Below are 16,309 nucleotides of genomic sequence, written 5' to 3'. Positions count from 1 at the left end.
CGTTGGATCTCTGTGCCTAAACACCCTGTCCCACTCTACCCATAATGCACGGAGGACTCACCCCCTTACCCAACCCACTCCAGGGATGTGACATAGGATCTTGAACCTAACACAGAAGGCAGAGCCAAGGGAGGGAGCAGTCATGGGAACCTGGATTCAACCCTGCCTGATGCTTCCCTCCACTTTCAGTTACTTGAGCAGATAAAGTTGACTTGTTATTGATGTTACTCAACATGAGTATGAATTAAGTTCCTATCATTTATGCCTCAGACAGTTCTTAATGAGTTTGTAAGATACTCTGGTATACAAAATCACACGTCTAAATATATGTGTAAGGTTTCACCAAAATTTAAAGTATGTTCTCATTTTCCTGAATATACCCCATATAATTTGAAGGATCCTTAATCAGGAGTGCAATCTATGAGCTGTAGGAGAGACTGATGTCTCTGAAATTCTATGGAAACAAATCTTTAGGCAAATAAAGGTCTAGGACAAAAACAACTTAAAACTATTTGGTAATTTTACTTCAGTATGTTGGGGAAAGTATATAGGACATTGGTCTTCAAGCTTTTTTTATTCTGAAATTTGAAAATCTTGTACCACCTTGCCTGTTCTTAGGCTGACATCTAGAGTTTTCATCAAACACTAAATAATTTCTAAGGATATAATTTTGAGCACATGGTAAACATTAACATTTTAAAATAAAACTCCCACATCATATTTTTAAATGGAATCTAGCAATCTGATATCCATCATTCACTTTAAAAATTCAAGCGCAAGTTATTTTTTAAGTATTCAAAAATATATAGTACTTCTTAGCGTAAGAAAGGGACCCAAATTCCCTGTTTGTAGAACCTAGTTCAGCAGGTAAAAGAAACAGGGGATAGGGCAGCCCTGTGGAAGAGAAGGTTCTCATATTGCAATTTCAAACAGTCCCTTTCTTTGGCACCCTTGATAATTTTTATACCCAGAACAACACATCAATGTAAGATTAATTTGAGGCAAGTGATGTACCTTTATCAAAGGTACCAATGATCTTCAAGTCCCCCTCCCCCTCACGTCAGCACATTGCCTTTATGAATTAGGAAAGGAAACTAGGAAAGGGAAAGTAGGAGAAGAACCACAGAGTAGGTAGGGGGTGGTCTCAGGATGGTCCATGTCAAGATGGGCATGTATGTGAGGCTGAAGATCTAGAAGTCGATTTCCTTAAAACTCTTCATACCTGTGGATTCCCTGGTCCAACGTCAAGAATCACCATGTTTCAAAATCAAGACACCTGGGTTAGAAAATAACAGGACAAAGATGAAATGCCACTAACCTGGAGACAGAACTGGGCTAGAGTCTCCAGCTTTATCATTTCAGCAAATAACAATCTCTCCAAACCCCAGTTTCCTTCGTTACCTCTAAAATCAAAGTGCTCAGTTCAGAGGGCTGTAGTGGGGACCAAAAGACATCATGCATGTAAAGGACGTCCCACAAGCACATAAGTAGCATTCCACAAATGGTAGCTGCAATTATACCCACGATCACTAGGTATTCCTAGCACCTTGCTAAGGCAGAGCCATTTCCTATGCCTTTCATAGTTTCTCATCTCTTTACCTGTCAGAGCCCAAACTTTCTAAGACAGAAAAAAATCAGGGTAGACATAAGACTCCTGGAAAATGGTCTCAGGTGACGAGTGGGCAAAGCATGCCATTTGCCTCCTTATTTTACCAAGCACACCCCACGATAAGGGGTCAGATATGGTGACAAAGCTCTAAATAACAGCAACTACAACAGCGAACACTACTGAGTGCGTCCTCAACAGTACGCACACATTAACAGATTTAATGAGATCAAAAAGGCTGTTTCCACAGGATTCATGGACAAACTCAAGCAGAAGGGAAAACAAAATGGCAAAAACTATCACCGGAGAAAGCATCTCCTGCTTCTCCTGGACCACCTCTGGAGAAGCAGCGGGGTGTCATGACCCACACAACCAATGCCTCATGCCACGGCAAGCCGATAAAGTTCTGGGTCACACAAATCCTCCAACAGGCACAGGACTCCTCTGCCACAGCCCTGTGATTTGCTGAGCAAACTTATTCATGCAGCACCCAAGCCTGGCTTACAAGGGCAGTGCATAAAAACCCAAATGGACCTCAGAAATATCAGAGGCAGTACTAAATATTCTGACATAAGTGTGTGTGTGTGTGTGTGTGTGTGTGTGTGTGTGTGTGTGTGCATGGAGTCTTTGGACGCTGCTGCTAAGCTTCTACACAAATTCATCCAGTCCTTCAGAGCCACTCCCCAGAACCGTCTGATATTTCTCAATCAATTATAACTGGCATTCTGTATCTGGTTCTTTAAGAAATGTCAAATGGTATTAAACCTACTAAACAGAAGCCCTGGTCAAAGCATCCATCAGCACCCAAGGATCAAGCCAGAGTCAAATGCTTGAGGGAGGGAAGAGGAAGGAAAGGTATCAATGATCTTCAAGTCACCCTCCCCCTCAGGTCCGCACACAGCCCTCAAGGGTTTGCGTGAAGACACACCCAGGTATGGCAAGGACCATGTCTCCACCTCACCTCCATCACCACCACCAGATTTCCGGAGAGCATCAATGCAGGCCAGGGGAAGCAATTGTCACTCCAGTTCTTGGTGGCGGGGCGAGGGAGGAATTCATTCTTTAGATTCAGGAATACCTTGAGAAGCAAATTCCCGCCACCTCACCTACAGCACAGTAGCATCCCCAACACTAAGCCAGAAAAGGTTACAATACACCTGGCCCATAACGACTACGAAATCCAAAGCAACCACCTTCGCTGCTCTTAAAAGAAAGACAGCACATCCCCGGTACAGGGTGCACCTGAAGATCCTGAGTTCTGATATCTTTCCTGAAAGGCAAGATGTAGCCAAGTCCAAGATGTCAGCAGACAGCACAGCCAGGGCAGCAGCAGGAGTCAGGGTAAGGGACCCAGCCACCCAGTACCCAGTAGCAGGAAATGCCTGGAGGAAGGACTGTCTACGGCCTGAGCTGGTTCTGAAGGGAAAACAGGAATGTCCCAGCCAGAAAAATAAGGAAAGGGTAAGCGAGCAGGATGAGAGGTATGTGCATAGCTCGAAGGGTTCAAGGGCAAGAAATGCAGTCAGGGAGAAAACTAAGGATTTAGGGTTGGTGGTGCCTGAGACGGGGGTGGTGGAGGGGTGACAAGGAGGCTAAGACAGGGGCGGACTGAGAACAAGCTTTGCGCATCCTGATGAGAAAGGTGGATGTGTTCCGGTGGCTGATTGTGAGGGAGTAAGGGTAAGTACACAGAACTGTCTTCAAAAACACTCTTTCCTTAAAGATGAGAAACTTTGACTCTCTGTCTCTAAGTGATTGGACCATCCTGTTTGAAAGCTCTTGTTATCCAGAATGACTGACTACCATTTCCAAAGCCTGCACTATCATCTGGCAGCGAGCGGCAGAGAAGCACTGGCAGTCTCGGGGCCAAGGCACACACCCCATTTCTAAGGTGAGCCCAGATGTGAGAGCTCTGAGCATTTTGCTCAAAGCTCTCCACAGTTGTGTTGGGAGCCACTCATGAGGAAAAGGCGAATTTTCTCTCTTACATCCCATATTGGGTATCATCCAAGATTAGGGAAATGGTTGTTCTACAAAACTCTGGGCACATTTCAACAACCCCCGCCTCCCCAGGAAGAGAGTGTACTTCACCAAAGCCCCATCCCCAGCCCAGCCAGAGGAGAAAGTGCTATTTTAAGAACTCCTGGTTAGGTCACAAGTGGACTTTATTCCAATGAGGTCACTTTTCAGTGCACAATGAAACTCATCTCAGACTTCAGATGCTCATGAGCCTATGATTTATATGGAGGAAAAAATTCAGAGGATTCTGTCCACTGTGTCCTATGCAACAGTTATAGCCCAGAGCCCTTAGAATGTCATATATTGCTATGGTCTGAGTAGGGCCCCTCCAAAAGCTCATGCATTGGAACCTTAATTCTTCACTGTACCAGTGTCAGGAGGCAGGCGGCGTCTGGATCATGGTGGGTGGGCTCCTGAGTGGATTAATACTTTTCTCATGCAAGTGAGTTCAGACTTTCACAGAACTGGGGTTTGACCTCCCTCTTCTCTTTCTACAAACTCCTGCTAAACCTCTGCCTTCCACCATCCACTGAAGCAGCACAAGACCCTCATCAGAAGCCAAGCAGATGATGGCGCCATGCTTTTGAATTTCCCAACCTCCAGAACTCTAAGTCAAAATAAACCTCTTCTTATAAGTTATCCAATCTTGGGTATTTCCTTATAGCAGCAGAACACAGACTAAGACATCAATGAACAGGTGCAAAGTCCCATCCAGTGGCCTCTCAGCCTCCATCTCTCCCTACTCTAATCTGTCCCCAGCACTGTCCTTCTCCTGTAAGACAGCTTTCAATATACCCTCACCCTGATCAAAAGTTACCCTGCCTTTCCAGTTCCCACAGCCCTAACCTAGACTCCCAAGTTCATCTGTTAACAGAAACCCAGGCTACTGGATGAATGAGGGAGCTCCACAGCTCTATTCCTGCTGTCCTGCAGGAACCTGCATATTGCAAGGGCTTGGTAAACATTGGCTTGGCCAGTGAAGGAACACCATAAAGATACAGTGTCACAGGGCCTATGGTCAGAAAGGAGAGACTACAACTAGACAGGGATGAGAGAGAGGATGGTGGGCTTGCTCCAGCAAAGGCAACAGCATCAAGGTGACTCAAGCTGGAAGGCAAAGGGCTTTGCTAGGCAACAGCCAATAAGCCTGGGGCAGGGTCATCCCTGAGATCCTAGACCACAGCCAATAGGCTAGAGGTGTAGAAATCAAGGGCGTGGTCAGCCCTGAGATACTAGACCACAGCCAATAGGCTAGGAGTGGAGAAGTGAGGGGCGGGGTCAGCACTGAGACGTGCAGAACAGCTAGAGTAGGAGTCCTTATCTTTGCTTCATACTCCCAGGTGCGAGGCGGGGCAAGCCTCAGCTTCCACACCTGGGAAGTAGGAAAGTAAGATCCTCAGCTCACAGGGATTCTGTAAGGATGAGATGACTTTAAGTGATCAAACGGAGGCATTGCCCGACACAAAGCAAGCACCCAAGAAGGTGCTTTTAGCTGTGGAACAGATGAATGTGTGGAAGAGGAGGGGAGGGGCTGCGGACGCGCCTGGAAGTGTGCGGTGTGGAAGGCAGGGCCGCTGCCTCCGTGGGGAGCCTGGGCCACTGGCCCCGGGATAATTCTCTTTAGGGCCCTGGCCTTAGTGTCCACCGCTGTAAAATGCAGGGGATGGTCTGAACGGCTCAGTGTTCTCCTCGGGGCTTGGTGGTATCTCAGCACAGCACCTCTACTTAATCAGCAAAGCCATCCGCGAGAGCTGGCGACACCTGAAACCCAGGTGGGGGACCTGAAACCCAGGTGGGGGCATAACAGAGAAGGGGGTGAAAAAACCAACGTGGCAGAGAAGGGCTCTGCCCTCGCTCCATTCCCAGGCCTACCCCACCCTCCTCACACAGAGACCAGCAGGAAGGGACCACCGCACTGCCACGTCCATCATCACCAGCACTGAAAAGACCACCTTCTGCAGTCACCTGAGGCCTGTGGCTCTGCAAATGCTTCCCAAGGCCTTTCCAAGACACCGTGGCATGTACAGGCTCCAGAGCATGCCCACTCTTCTCATTCCAGACAAGCCAGGATCCCTCCCAACCCGGAGGAGAGAAAACTCGGGATTGTTTTGCTATTGTACTTTGCTTGCTTTCTCCCACAAAGCCGTCCATGTTAGAACAGCAACAATGGTCCTTCACAGAATTCCGTTTGTGGATATGAAATGTCCTTCCTATTTTTAAAATGCAAGCTTCCTGGAGTGGCCTCAAGGAGTCCAAGTCTATGCTGATATCACCACTTAAATCTATTGTCATTCTGTAAGGCGCCCACCTCTCCCTCACCCTACGTCTTTGTGAAAAAGCCACTATTCACTCCTTCAACACACCATTCAGAGCAGACACAATTACCTATTTAATGCAAACCTACTAAGCACCAGGCAGCACCCCACCTGTCACTCTGCCTGCTCCTCCTGTGGTTCCTGAAGCAACCACTAAATGCCATTTTCAGATGAGAGCTGATGTCGGTCAACCAGGCTGGGATGCAAATAGTGCTGGTTTATTACAACCTGCACAATTTTCTGGAAACTAAAGGGAGTAATGGATGGTTCCAGTTAGCTACAATAATGTTAACCTTACTCAATAATAACAAATATGTGTCTCGTGTATCCAAGGCAGCTGAAGCAATTCCTAACCACAGAATGAACACTCAGGAGTCCAGGATTCCCTGTTAAATATAAATTTCAATAAAAGAAGAAAGAAATCTCCACATACCCATATTCTGCTATAAATCCTCCTAAATTCTAATGCTACGGTGGAAAGCTGGGAAGATCAGCCGGGCCCCTTCTTCCCAATTGGCCTTCATAATTCAGAAAAGGACTGTGTTAAGAGCAAAGCTCTCCTAGTAGTGAGGGCTCCATTTCCATCTGTGTCTACTGCCTGTCCTAAGCACAGTCTATAATGCAACAAGAGAGGCTCAAATTATAGGTGAGACTGCACTTTCAATTCCAGCACCAGCCTGTGATTACCTACAACTCCAGATTGCCCAAAATTACCTCTGGAGCCTTAAATGCCTCCATCTTATTCCATTTCTAGACCAAATTCTTTTTTTTTTTTAATTTCCATAAGAGATAAGGAACCAAAATAATAATAATAATAATAATAATAATAAAGTTTTATAAACCCTAGACAATTCTATTAAGTGAGAGAAGAACCAGTGGACACTCATGAATGCTATTTTATTTTTATATGTCTCATCCACGCCCCCACTACTTTAGCTGCAACAAAATGATTTCCATGTCTTCATTGTTATGAAGACTCTGAATCCTGGAAATTCTTACCTAATTTACTTTTAAACTGTTTCTATTTTTGAAATATTCTTAGAAGTATAATGTGAGAGTGGGTGAGGGACTCCTGTACATAGGGAGTTATGATTTTTCCCTCCAGGAAGAATACAGTTAAATAATCAATCTACCAAGAATAAGTGACTCCATGTGACAGTTTAGCAGTTGTGACTGTTTATATTTCCTGTACTTCTTCCTATAAAAATATTCATCAGTAGATGAATGTATTGGGTTATATCTTAAAAAAAAAAAAAAAAGATTTCAGTTTATGTCTAAAAAGTCCTTGGTTGTAACAAACAGGTGAGGCTCCCCAAAGTGTCCATCATGATTATGTTAATCAAATAATTTCAAATACAATAAAGGAACTAGCTATTAAAAGGAGGCTTGCAATAAATCCCTTCTGTAAAACAAAAATCCTTTTGTCCTCAAATAATTACTTCTCTTAAATTACTTGGTTTTAAAATCAGATTTCATATGCCAATTCTCTTGAAATAGAGAGCTCGCTCACTTAGCTTCAATATTGAAATAATAATGCAACACACCTAACATTTACATTGCACTTACTCCAGATCTCCTCCTCCTAATGGACAATGCCCTCCACCCCCAGGAGGCCAGTGGTGGTGAAGAGCCTCTTAGAAGCAACTCACAAATTTGGAGGCTCAGAAACAAGTCATTTGCATTTTTCCTGACTGTCCTTGGTCACAATTGTTCTTCTGCTCTATTTTTCTTCATAAGATCTCTGCCTTCATATTTACCCAACAGCTCCCCTACAAGGTCAAAAGGAAGGGATTCCCTTTCCAAGTTGCAGTTCAGGCTTGAGCAAAATCTTGAAGGATCAACTCAGTTTGTATCCACTAAATTTTGAAACAATTGAAACAGGTCAACTTTTTTTTTTTTTTTTTTTTTTTTTAATCGCAAAGCACTTGGTTCTCAAGTGGCAACTTAGGAACAGTGCAACATTCCAGGATCAACAGGTTTCCACAGTATGAGGTAAGCAGGCAGGGATAGCAGTGTAGGTGGAAATGCCTCCTGTATGGGAGGGGTTGCAATGCAGTCTGCACTAAGCAGAGTCTAAGGTCAACACAGCAAAGACTGCAGTTCTGTTCATTGGTGGTGCCTTCTGGCCATGTTTTATATTTCAAGATAAAGTACACCTTTGACCTGGCCAGGCCTCTTCCCATTTCACAGCCAGTAAGCTAAAACCCTAAGGAGTAGTCTGAGCTTTGTCGCTAACTGGCTCAAGTGAGCCCTTTCCCTCACTTGGCATCTAAATTCCTAGTTAGTAGATAAATAATGCTTTACTTATTGAGACAGTGCCTGGAAAATCCAGAGATGTCAAGAAGCATTCTAAGGCCACTGAGCAAGTTAGCATAGGATGAAGCAAGACCAGTCCCCAGATCTCCTGATTTTACTTAAACCACTGTCTTCTACTCTACAAAGGGGCAAAGGCAAGCACGAGAGCAAGAGCACTCTCAACTTTTACCACCTCTGTCCTCTGGCTCCTGTTTCTGAAGATATACTTGATCCTGGAGACCACTACTGTAACTACGATTTTCCATTACCTCTAATATACTCCAGGAAATTACAGCATTGCCTATATTCCTCACCATATATGATCAGCCCTCTAGATCACTGGGTTCTGGGGTTCTGCATCTCAGGATCCAACCACCTCAGATGGAAAATCATTCAGGAAAAGAACTTTATCTATACAGAACATGTTGACTTTTTTTTTTCTTGTCATTGTTGCCTAAACAACACATTATAACAACTATTTACACAGCATTTACATTGTATTAGGTATTTTAAGAAATCTAGAGATGATTTAAAGTATATGGGAGAACTGCAAAGATTAGATGCGAATACCATGGCATTAAAAATAAGCAACCTGGTCATATGTGGATCTTAGCATCTGCAGGGGCATCCTAGAAGCAAACCCTACAGATGCTAAGGCTAAGGGATGGATGATTATAGTTCCCCAACCCACAAAACATGCACACATACACATTGTTATTAAATACAGAAAAAATACACACATACACACTTCTACTCTCAATATATCTCTCTACTCTCAACGAATCTCTTCGTTTCCAACAGCAAAGAAAGTTTAGGCCAGAACTGAAATAATTATAACACAAGAATCTTGTTCAAGTGTTAAATGCAACCACAACTCCATCCAGAAACAAATTTGATAAAATGGAATTTGTTCTTATAGAAAAGAGGTTTTTTTTTCATACTATATCATTTGTCAAGTTACATTGTCATTTTTCCCACTGCTGCATAATCACATAATGAAAACCCCACATGTAATTCATGTACACAAGAGGGCAGACTTAGGGTTGATGGGCACCCCTTGTCTGCATTGCTAATAGTTTTTGAAAGAACAGGCAAAATGCTATATGTAGAAGGACAATGGGCCCCCCAAAAGGAAAGAAATAGAAAAATCTTTTTCTGTATTTAATAACAATGTGGATTAATCAACTAGTATTCTGGGATCTTATCCAGCAACCATTTTTGCCACCATAGAGCATGAAGCTGTAACACAGTCCTCAGCAGAGAATTCTATCAAAGTATTGCCCTTCTAGCACCAAGCTTGCCTTTTCTGGAACATTTCACCTTTTAGTCACACTAACTACTGAGTACTCTCCGTATACACTAGACACATTGAAGTTCTCATGCTGTCTGTCTACCTGGGACTCACTTCCTTCCTACTATCCCTGCAAGCTCAAAGTCATCCTTTGAACAAACCTGCATGCTAGTCCTTAGCTTACAGCAATAGCTAACTGTCTGCCTCCCCTAAAAGACTAGAAGCTAAATGCAGAACCTCTATGACCATAGTATAGCACGTGGCACCTGCCACAGTGTAAATGTTCACTTAATGTTAAATTAAAAGGAGAAATGTCTTCTAAAATATATGTAACAAACTGCCTTCAGCCTATCACTCACTCATCAAATATCAATGTCACAAAGAGATGGTGAGTACCTCTCAATGTCAAATACTCCAGAGTGGATCAGGGAGACCTCATCAACACTAGCAGATTCTGTGAGGTAGCTGTATCCCCAAGGTGCATCAATGGCAGGTGCCTTCAGCTTTCAGTCCCTTGGGTCACATGCCCCAAAGTCTGTATTGCTCCCTCTTCTCAGAGAATCTCTGTCCACAAAGATACCTTCACCTTGATCATGGACCCCAAGAAAAGCCAGCAGTTTGTCTCACTATTTCTGTATCTCTGCAGCCTCTCCTGTCTCAATTCACAAGACTTCAGTCATGCCTTAGACCACAGCAAATATGCCTCCAGGATCAGTTTTCATTAGTCAGGGCTCAATGACAAATGCATTGGTATTTTCCCATTCCAATCTCTTACCCCTTGGCTATACTGCACCTACGAGAATCAACCTACAAAGCCTAATAGTACAAATAAAGCTTTATGCTGACCATTTTTCCTACACCACAATAATAGCTCCCCTTAAACTACCTATGTGCTATACAGATGAGCAAAGGGTCACAAACACAGTCAACAGATTCCAGAGTTCAAGGAAAGGAAATAACTCAGGCAGGTTTGCAGGCCCCACACAGTCTCCTTATACATGTTGAGTTGGACCTTTTAGAATGCTGTAAGACCTAAGTCTTGGTGGCATTCGCCTTTTTTATGTCAGTATTCTGAAATGAGCAGTTATTTCTAGATTCTACCTCTTACCTTTCATGTCTTCCCACCTCTGGGGTCAGCTTTGAAAAAACGCAGCTATTGTGGGTAGGCAAGAGGGCTTTGTTCTTCAGGGAACCAATTATCTTCTAATTCTGCTGTAAGAATCAGACACTAATGATTTAATACTGTTAAAAGTACAGAACATATCTCAGAGAAAAGTGCAACTGCACCATCAAATGTTAACACCTGCATAAGATGCGTACTTATAAAAACATGACAGCGTACTTATAAAAACATGACAGCAAGAAAGTTTTAAGTGTGATAGAGTTAATTTTAGGGATGTTTTGAAGTATTGTGATTTTATGAAGTCTGTGTGGGGTATGCAGTCAAAAACCTGTAAGGGGAACTTCTGATTACAAATAGGAAATTTAAAATTAGCATGGTTAAATGTCCAAAGGGTAGAATTTGCAGGAGCATCCATCTTCCCAAAACGCGTAGCCCTTATATACTTAGAAGCAATAAATGAGTCTTTTAGAATTTCACAAAACACACTTTGCAGTTAACTAGTTCTAAGTTGTCCAAATGACACTTTAGATGTGAGAGGCCTATTGTTGAAGCATTCAGAATCCATTCATTAGTGCAACCGCCTGTTGGGTACCGAAAAGTCAGGTTCATGAGCTCTAAAAGATAAGCTACAGTGCTTTGTAACATCAGGCCCTGTGCTTTCTTCATTGGCCATGGAATAGAAAACTAGTCCCCTCTAGTGTCCTGTAGGTGGCTGAAGGATGGAGACACTATAGGACCCGCCCTCCTGCCTTCCATATCAACTTCAGGAATCGAAAACCAAGGGAACCCTTGACAACCTTCCCAAGAGACAGAAACACTTCCAAAACTGAAGACGAGATAAAACAAAACAAAACAAAAACCTTCATTTCATTTCTAAGACCCTTCCAGTTGTAATTGACAGTGAAAGGAATCTGCATTCGCTTGCTTCAAAACCTCGTCCAAGACGGAAAAGCAAAGAGGATCTACACTCGCTGGCAGCTACTGCTCACCCCAGACCCGTAGGATCCTTAGAAACCTCTCTATTCTACTAGGGGGAATTTGTTGCCACAAAGATCTAAATCGTTTGCTTCCTTCCTGGAATGGAATTAACAGGGCCAGGCTTGATAAATGCGTGTTCTCCTCAAGCAATTTTCACTAAAGTAGAGCACTCTTGAAAACTAGAGGTACTTAAGAGATGTGTGAAAACCTAAAGCAGGTTTCTTTAGCTTCCCCCCACACACCCAGCGAGGCCCAAGCATGCCAGAGAGTAATTCATTCATGTCACCCATTTGTGAGAGATGAAAAAGAAACCACCACTGTTCTTTTCCTAATTTAGAACCTGCCCTTATCTTCAGTCTATCAAATGATCCTGAAGTGGGAAGAAAGGAGAGGTGAGGAGGAAAATTAGCCTGAGGTGCCTGCCTCCACAGTGAATAAGCACTTGGGGTCTCCACCTGGGTCAGAGAGAGGGGGCTCTGCATTTAGGTGATGCAGAAGGACGCCTCCACCTGCCCCCACCATGAAGCCCCTTGAAGGAAGCAGGAGCCTGGGTTCTCTCTCTTGGGGCACTTATGTAAGACCCTGTAAAACTTCCTGTGACATTCACAGAAAATGTAAGCCGCTATTTTGCTCCCTCAGGAGATGATTTTAATGGACTGAGTGACAAAATTCACAGATTCGGAATTCAGCAGAAACCTGCCCAACCGAAGTACATCAGCACAGGGACAGGAGAAAATCCATCCCCATTAAACAGGGTCACCCGGGGGATGGACTGAGTGTGTGAGAGACAATCTGTTCCTTCCCAAGTGACCCATTTAAAATCTGATGGTTCCTTGGGAAGCGCATAGGTTTAATAAATTTGAAACAGGCAAGGACAGGCTTGTAAAACCAGGTCCTTTAAAAGGAGCATTTAAAAGAAGATAATAATGCGATGAACAAAATAACTGAAGGATGCACAAAGTTTGGAATTCTCACTCCAACCTTCAAGCAGTGACATTTCCAAGAAGGCCTGGGCCAGTATACATTGATCACTCCTTACAAGAAGCTTTGTCTAGCACAACTGACAAAGCTCCTGGAGTTTTCGCCTACAGATGCTGTTGCCAACCACACACTCTATCCTAAAAAGGGACTTGCAAGCTGTGACTGCGCACCACCAAATTGGCCTCTCTGCAACAAGAAGCAAACAAAAGTTTATAGCATCACTCCAGGAAAGAGAGGTGAGTAGCACAAAGAGGGACCTGTCCAAACGCAACAGGCTCCCCAAAGCACAGATGCTCAACCAACAAGCCCAGGCAGGGGGCCACAGGGCCGAGCACATCACCTCACGCTGTTAAAGGGAAACTTCCTGCCTTGCTCCCCATCAGCAGTTTGTTTGCCTGGAGCCTGGCAGGCCCTGAGGGAGTCCAGGACATCAGAGACTAGGGTCTTCCACCTCCAGCCCCTCCACTGCTCCCAGCCCAAGCAACAGAGGGTTTGACCGCCTGCCTTCCTCTCCGCTGGCATCCCAAGCACAGTGGGTACCAGCCACAGGTTCAGAGAACTTGTCCAGCGTTGCTCACCAGAGCGCCCCCGCGGCGGCTCACTAGCCTCCCAGAGCTCTTACCTTGGCCGTGACTGCCCCCAAGCAGAGGGAGACCGCGGAAGAGCTGGGTGGCGTGGAGATGCTGCCGCCTACGAGGAGCAGGGAGTCCAAGTCCGGGTCCAGGCAGGTGCTGCCCTAGTCCCAGCAGCGGCGCCAAGAGCAGACTTCGGGACAGCCCCGGGCTGCAAACGCGACAGGAAAGGTCCGGATTGCCCAGGCTGAGCCCTGTCCCTTCCTCTTCCTCCCGGGCCGCCGCCTGGAGCTGCTTTCTGCCCGGAGGACTCTTCCAAGCCAGGGGCGCCCCGCATGAGCTGGGGCCTGGGTCCGCTGCCGGGGCGGGCTCCACCTCTCGCTCGCCCCGCTTCGCTCCTTCAGGGCAGGGCCTGCCCGCAGCCGACCGGGTGAGGCGAGCGCAGCCGCGCCCCCAGCTTCGGCCGCCCCGGCTCCAGCGCAGCGGCGGGGCAGAGGCAGCCGGGCCGGGCCGGGCGCCGAGCGCGGCGGCGGGGGTTGGGGGGGGCTGCAGCCGACCGCGGCGCCTCCTCCCCCCGGGCCTGCGCCGCCCGCCCGCGGCTTCACGAGAAGGCGCTGGAGAGGGCCTCGCCCCGGCCTGGGGCGCGGGGCCGGGGGCGCGGGGCCGGGGGTGGCGCTCCGGGAAGGTCACAGGAGCGGAGGCGCGGCGAGCGGAGGCGCGGCACGGTGGGTGCGGGGAGCCGGGGAGGGCGGCCCCGCCGCCAGGAGCGCTCGCCGGCCTCGGCCGCGGTGCCTCCGAGGAACGCCGGCTTCCCGGAGCGCCCGGCACTGGGAGCTGAGCGGCCGCTGCAGCCGCCGGCGGCAGCCGGGCGCCGCTGGCCGGAGCCGGCGCGCGATCTGCGATCCCCGCCTCCCTCCTGCGCCCGGCAGGCTGGGGCCACCGCGCGGGGGCCGGCGGGGGGGCGCGCTGGCGGGCTCTGGGGTCCGGGCTCCGGGCTGGCCCCGCCGCCGCCGCGTGCCCTGAGCGCCGGGCTCGCTCAGCAGCTGCAGTGACTGTGTGTCTGTGTCATGTCTGTGCAGCTGGGGGGGACCGCGAGCCCGGCCGGGTTCCGAGTGGGGGCGGGGCCGGAGCCCGCCTCGGTGCCCGCCCCCAACCCCGTGACCTCGCGGCCGACCAATGGACAGCGCCGCTGCCTAGGGACCCAGAGCCCGCCCTCACCTAGGCTCCGCCCCCCGGTAAGGCTCCTCCCTCCGACTTCTTCTGCTGGCTGGCCAGCAGGCGGAGGCAACACCCGGAGCTGGGATCCCGGGCCGGATCGCAATGAAAGGGTGCTGGCCGGGAGCTCCCCGCCCTTCTCCCCCCACCCGGGCCGCTCCCGGCCGCCCCGGGCTTGGCGTGCCTCACGGAAAGAGGGGGAAGGGAAGCGCAGCGGGTCCGCAGCTGCCGCTGTAGAGACGCTCACAGGCTGGCCGGGCCGTGCAGCCTGCCCACCCCGGTTTACGAAACAGCCGTCGTGGAAAGTAGGAAGTTTCCCCCCTCCACCTTCTACTGGGGCCGCGTTCCCTCGGAGGTGGGCAGGGTGTGGGGCAGCCTGAGGGACGCTGCGAGGAACCCCGGTGAAGGGCCGTGACAGCATCCTTTTGGGCTCCCTACCCAACAATCCTGCCCGAGGCTCCCTATTCTTTAGGGAAAACTGCACATCTGTGCTCCCCCCCGACACACACACACTCACACTCACTCACTGCCCTCCCCGTTCTGATTTTATTTTTGATCTTTCCCTCCCGATACAAGAACGCAACATGCCACTGAATGGACTTCTAGCCTCCCGGTCCTAAGGACGAGGATGGGGTGCCGAGTCTCACCGAGCCACGGAAGGGGTGGGTGGAACTGGTCGGGGTGAAGGGGGAGAGGGTGTGAGAGTGGACGGAAGGAGGGGCACTCCCTCTACAGAAACCCGAAGGAGTCGAAAGCCGAGGCAGGGAGAGAAAGAGGACGCCGCCGGGGTGGACAACTCCGACTCAGAGACGGAGCTCCTCCGCGCGCGCGATCCAGCTCCCGGTTTTTCCTCAGCTCGGTCCCAGGGCTTCTGGGGTCCCCTTCCCCCAGGTTCCCCAGCTTTCCCGAGCCCCGCGGGCCGCGGGTCTCTGCCTCCGATCTGGGCGCTCGTCTCTTCGCTCCACACCTCGATCTAGGCAGCGGGAAGCCCACCCGAGTTCTTGGAAGGAGCCGGAGAAGAACGGGGCGGAGAGGGGGCGCGCGAGAAAAGGCCGCCGAGCCCGCGCTGCCGCGCTGACCACTCTCCCTGAGGTCGGGCTGGGGGCCGAGGTCCTCCGAGGTCCGGCCGCCGCTCGGCTCAGACCCGGCTCCCCCGGGGTAAACACGCGAGCCCTTAGCTCGACCCAGCCGGGACCCTTCCCCCATCCCCGCCTCTCCCCAGCCTCCTTAAACCACGACCCCCACCACCGCCGGCGCTTCCCCGGCTCGCGAGCGCTGTTTACCGAGTCTCGGCGGCAGACCCGGCCAGACCCAGCCGAGGAGAAGGCGAAAAGAAGGTAGCGGTTCCCCCAGCAGCGTCCCTGGCGAAGAAGTAAAAAGCCTTGGCTTTGGAGCTTGGAGAGAAGTTAACTGCGAAGCTGGGGTCCTGCTGTCTTATCCCTGCGGGGATGAGGCTCACCGAGCACGTTGCAGGCATCGTATGTTTTTGATGCCATGACCGTGTCGGAGAAGAACGTTATATGATAAAATATCATCTCATATCCTAGAGACCATTAAAGTGTCAAAGTTTAATGCCAAGCCTTTTAGCTCGAAGGCAGCTCGGTTCTTCCTCTGACGTGCAGCTCTGCTCTAGAACGCGCAGAAAACAAGGGGATCATTTTTATTTTTTGCGGGCCGAGTGTCCTTCCTCCCCCTTTCCTCCTCCAACCCCCACTCCAACCCCCGCCCCGGAACCCGGTAAAGTTAAAGCAAGAATTTGTGCTTTCTTTTTATTTATTGTCTGGCTTCACTTCATTAATGGCATAAAATGCATTATTACAATACATTAGCATATTAATAAGGGGAAGGAGAGACTTGAAATTTACAAGAAAAAAAGAAATAATTGAATTGCACCAGAAACTAAAAGATAAACAT

At 48.5% G+C, this 16,309-nt stretch overlaps 1 protein-coding gene and 1 long non-coding RNA gene across 6 annotated transcripts in view; one reads left to right on the top strand and one right to left on the bottom strand.

Moving 5' to 3' along the window:
- Large1 (LARGE xylosyl- and glucuronyltransferase 1) overlaps positions 1-15,969 on the bottom strand; it is a 507,191-nt gene extending 491,222 nt beyond the window's left edge. For 2 of the 5 annotated variants that reach the window (XM_078052859.1, XM_078052858.1), the window contains exon 1: positions 13,231-13,372. Coding sequence is in view for 2 of the 5 variants with exons in the window: in XM_078052856.1 (XP_077908982.1) it covers positions 15,679-15,872 (194 nt within the window). In the remaining 3 variants the exon portion in view is untranslated. Of the gene's footprint in view, positions 1-10,634; positions 10,739-13,230; positions 13,373-15,678 lie in introns of those variants that run through there. The other 3 variants (XM_078052861.1, XM_078052856.1, XM_078052857.1) reach the window with 3 other exon arrangements.
- Positions 14,278-15,973, top strand: LOC144378544 (uncharacterized). Its single transcript, XR_013440309.1, has 2 exons — positions 14,278-14,415; positions 14,972-15,973. It is a non-coding gene; the product is annotated as an uncharacterized LOC144378544 (long non-coding RNA).
- Positions 15,974-16,309: the final 336 nt, after the last annotated feature.

Source organism: Ictidomys tridecemlineatus, chromosome 6 (assembly GCF_052094955.1).
Source record: "Ictidomys tridecemlineatus isolate mIctTri1 chromosome 6, mIctTri1.hap1, whole genome shotgun sequence".
NCBI lineage: Eukaryota > Metazoa > Chordata > Mammalia > Rodentia > Sciuridae > Ictidomys > Ictidomys tridecemlineatus.
The sequence above is the reverse complement of the archived record's forward strand: the minus strand, read 5'-3'. Positions and strand labels throughout refer to the sequence as shown.